The sequence below is a fragment of the Nannospalax galili genome, unplaced genomic scaffold, assembly GCF_000622305.1.
Source record: "Nannospalax galili isolate Female #2095 unplaced genomic scaffold, S.galili_v1.0 scaffold589, whole genome shotgun sequence".
Lineage (NCBI taxonomy): Eukaryota > Metazoa > Chordata > Mammalia > Rodentia > Spalacidae > Nannospalax > Nannospalax galili.
This window is the reverse complement of record NW_008360324.1, coordinates 1696436-1700870: the sequence shown is the minus strand read 5'-3', so window position 1 is coordinate 1700870 and position 4435 is coordinate 1696436. Positions and strand designations below refer to the sequence as shown.

At 46.9% G+C, this 4435-nt stretch overlaps 1 protein-coding gene and 1 pseudogene across 3 annotated transcripts in view; both read right to left on the bottom strand.

Moving 5' to 3' along the window:
- Nucleotides 1–3072, bottom strand: part of C1rl (complement C1r subcomponent like) — a 17898-nt gene extending 14826 nt beyond the window's left edge. For 2 of the 3 annotated variants that reach the window (XM_029559777.1, XM_029559778.1), the window contains exons 1-2: nt 2936–3039; nt 2136–2460 (exon numbers count right to left, since the gene is read on the bottom strand). In XM_029559777.1, coding sequence (XP_029415637.1) covers nt 2136–2460; nt 2936–2937 — 327 coding nt within the window. In that variant the 5' untranslated portion in view covers nt 2938–3039. Of the gene's footprint in view, nt 1–2135; nt 2461–2935 lie in introns of all 3 variants that reach the window. The other variant, XM_017796185.2, reaches the window with a different exon arrangement.
- A 403-nt stretch (nt 3073–3475) lies between these two features.
- Nucleotides 3476–3553, bottom strand: LOC115068839 (annotated as a pseudogene).
- Nucleotides 3554–4435: the final 882 nt, after the last annotated feature.

Below are 4435 nucleotides of genomic sequence, written 5' to 3'. Positions count from 1 at the left end.
TGGGTGCCTGCGAAAAACCTTAAGTGGGTAGGCCAGGATCCGACTGACTAGATGACCGTCCATGGACAATAGTTCATGAGACAAAATTCCTCTCTTTATTTGTATCCATCTGAGGTAAAGGACCCAGTTCCTTGACTTCATTGCCAGTCAGCCTCTTTGACAACTGGCTGATTGGCTAAAAGGTACATGGTCTCAGAAGTATTTCAACTTGTCCTACACCATGACTTGCTTTGTTTCTCTTGATAATGCTTATCTTTAAGTGTCTTTATCAGATAATTTGGCAACAGAGGACCCTTGGAACTGCCACGGCCCACCTCCTCATGGTTATGGACTTCCCCAGGACCCCCTCCAGTTGCCCACGCTTGGCTAACTGAATTAGGCAGAGACTAAGACTGTCACGGGCTGGCATTACCCACGTGGCTACCCTTAATCATGACACATTTTTAGCCAAAGACGGGTAAGATGTCCCATGACAAGTGCTCCTAAGACAGGACATGCACATGGCCTCTTAAGACAGGACATGCACATGGCCAGGTGCATGATCCAATGACAGGCAAGGCTAGATCAGAGGTGACACAACCTAAGACAGGCAAAAATGCATAAGATTAGAGGAAGGAGATAGCCATCTCTCCTCAGGGAGCCGCCTATGAGGTGGGTAACCCGTGAAATAAAGTCAGTCCGGCCTTAAAATAAAAATAAAAAGGGGGCTATGTGGGGACCTAAAAGCCCCACCTTGCATAGGCCTGAAAGGAAGTTACTGGGGGCATGGCCTGTCTTGCTTTGAAAGTCTGAATACTTCCGCACTGCTGAGGAGTGCATGATCAGTGCATGACCATCCTTAAGATACACTGTCAGTGGGGAGGGGGGAGTTCCAGGTGCCTTTATAAGCTTTGTAACGCCTGCAATAAATGAGTCTCTGCCTAAGACTCCCTGTTGCGTCTGAGTGTCCCCAGGTAATGGTGGTGGCGTGGGCTGGCAAACGGCGTGCTTACTCATCCTCAATCCTCACCTCGCCGGGGGTTGCTGGTTCAAACCCCTGGCACATGCCTGCCTTTAATCCCAGCACTCAGAGGCAGAAGCAGGAGGATCTCTGTGACTTCAAGGTCAGCCTGGTCTACATAGTGAGTTCCAGGACAGCTGGGGCTACAGAGACCCTGTCTCAAAAAGCCAAAAAAAAAAAAGCTTCATTTTGCAACAGATGAAGACTGTTACAGAGATCTACAACTGGTCAAAATGCAGAGATTAAGTGACTGAGTCCATTTAGTGGTGTTCCTATGTTCCTGTGTTGATGCTGACCACTTGAGATTAGACAGCCTCTCAAAGAGCTAGTCTCTGGAGAAAACCGATTCTTTTTCCCTCAGCATTTGTCAAGTACCTGTAGTTCTTCATCTAGGGGTGGAACCCTGTGTCATTTTCCCCATTCACATTAGCATGTCAACTACTATGGAGACTTGATGGGTACAGCATCCTTGTCATGTCTAGAATATATTATCTAGCAGGAAGCATCCCGTTCCTCTGACTCTTAAAATCTTTTTGCCCCTTCTTCCAGGATGTTCCCCGAGCCTTGGGTACTAATTGGAGTTAGGCAGCCCATAGTCACTTAAAAAAAATTTATACACGCCATATTTGAACAGAAATAAAATTTAACCCAAAAGATAATATAAGGTATGGTTTAAAAAAACCCTCTTATTTTGAATATCATCCTTGCTTTAGGTTTTGTGTTCTTTCCTCCCAGTTGACCTTGGTCTTCACTTGATACTTTTATCATTATTTAGGTCCAGTTTCCTAACCCATTAGAACAGGCACTGTATATCTGCTATGTGAATCCATGACTTTTTTTTACTGTAGATCTTCAATATTTGTATGTCCCTCTGTAAGTCTTGATAACCCAGGGCCTATTATTCTGAAGCCCTCTCTCTGCTCTGTGGGCCCCAGATAGCTGCAAGGGACAGAGATGGTCGGAGGTTGTGCCCTGGGCAGGCTGTTTTGCCTCTCAAGTAAGCTGAGCCCTAGGCCCTCAGATGTGGGTTCTTTATCCCATCTCTAGATGGGTGATTCAGGGCAGGGCTACCTCCCACTGCTGGTAGGAGGCTCCCTCCCAAGAGTCCCTGCAACTCCCCACTTCCCCAGCTTACTGTGACAGAGTCCCCTTCACAGTCTGGGGAAGGCTCCAGATCGAAGTCTTGGAAGACCAGCCTCACAGCAAATCCCTCTGGAGCCTTGATATCAGTGTGGCTTTCTTGGCCTTTGAGATATGGCTCTGGGTATCCTGGGGATGTCAGCTGCTGTGGTAGCCACTGGGCCAAGAACACAGAGGTCTGAGTAGGGCAAGCCTGGAAGATTCCCCAAAGGAAAAGCCAGTACCTGTGAGTGGGAGAGGCAAGATGAGGCCACATGGCTCTGGTCTGAGGCCTGTGAACACACTGAAGTTGACCCGGTGGTGGTTCAGGATTGAGAAGCCTAGAAAAGGCAGGGGCCAGCAGCTGTGTTCTCAGCCCCGGAGGCCTGGGCACTTCCTGGTGCCGTTTTCATCATCCCAATCTCTCTAGTCTCCTACACAGCCTGAGCTCCAAGACTAAGTTTTCTATCCTCTGAAGACACGCTGTGTCTCCTCTCTGTGGTCAGTCTCATCCAAGCCGGGTGGCCTTCTGCTTCAGCCAATCCCAATCATAACCAGGGACACAAGTGAGGGGCATTTAAAACATGTTTCCTGGCTCAGATCATTGAACAGACCACTACTAGGAAGACCACAGAAAAATTAGTTTTCTCCGGATCTGTCTCCATCTGTCTGTATCTCTGTGTGTCTGTCTCTCCCTCTGTGTGGTGTGTGTGTGTGTGTGTGTGTGTGTGTGTGTGTGTGTATGCAACCCAGTGTCTTACCTTCCCCTCTCCCTGCCCCTTTCCTCCTCCAGGCCCCTCTGTAGGACAAACTCACATCTTGCCCAGGCAGCTGGTAGAGGGAGAGATTCTGCAGAGGTGGGTCCCCCACTATGGCACCAGGCCTCTGGAACTCGACATCTGGAACTGGCTAGAGAGCTTGGCCCAGGCCAGGGAACAGGAGGTGGAGCTAGAGGAGGCCCTGGGGAGAAGGCAGAAGTTACTGGAAATGAATTAAGTAACTCTACTCCAATTTCCCTTTTCTAGCACGCCTAGACAGTTGAGTGCCACCTGCTGTCAGATTGAGGAATAGCTCCCCACCACGATTGAGGAAAAAAACAATCTTCAAAACCAGGCTGATTCTTCAGAAACCAGAGTAGGAGAATGTTGACCCTTTACTCATACTTATTTTGGGGTGGGGGTGGGTGTTTTAGATAAGGCCTCATGTAGCCCAGGCTGGCCTCGAACTCATTAAGTAGCCGGGGTTGGCCTTGAACTTCTGATTCCTCTGTTGAGATTACAAATGTGTTCCCCACCACACCCAAGTCTTGTTTGGCTACTTTTTTTTTTCTGATATCTGTTATGAAAAAAATTGTTTATTTTGGTATTTTATACTCTACACAGAGAAACTTCTCTAGTAACGAACTATAGAAATGATCCCTGAAAGTATAGTCTTTTGTTTGTTTGGCTACTTAAAAAAATTTTTTTGTTTATTTTTTAATTTATTTTTATAGATTTAAATTGAGGTGCATCATATATATATATACATACATATATATATATATATGTGGTCTTTTTGAGACAGGATCTCCCTGTAGCCTCAGCTGACCTGGAACTTGCTATGTAGATATGTAGACCAGGCTGGCCTCAAACTCACAGAGATCCACCTGCCTCTGACTTCCAAGTGTTGGGATTAAAGGCATGCACCCTCATGCCCAGCTATTTATTTATATTTTTGTGTTTTGCCTGCATGTATGTAATTGTATCTATGTCACGCAAAGCCTATCATAGGCAAGATCCCCCGGAACTGGAGTTAAGGATGGTTGTTAGCTACCATGTGGGTTCTGGTAACCAAATCCAGGTCCTCTGTAAGAGCAGCCAGTGCTCTTAACCTCTGAGCTATCTCTCTGTTGGGAGACTTCTGTTATGCAAAAGTCGAAGCCCCTTCACACCGGACAGCTCGGGGAATGTGCCGCGGGCTCCTTTTCATAGCAAGGTGCTTTCTGGCATCTTTCCTGTCTCTCCCTTTGAAGTGGCCGCCACAGATGCCTTGACATAAACATGGCCTTTGGCTCTATGCATACCATGCCTTCCTGTGTGTGATTTTTACAGGTAGACAATAGTCTAGCAGAAACCCACTTCCACATGTAAATAGAATATCTCACAAAGTATCTAAAAGCTTTTACCACTACCCCCATGGTATATAAATATGCTAGTCTTCTCTTAATAGTCGGAGATCAGGTCAGAGACTGAGACCCGGAGATCAGGTCAGAGACTGGGTCCCAGAAAGCTGGATCAGCAGAGAACTGGACAGCAAGGAGCAGAGATACAATAAAGC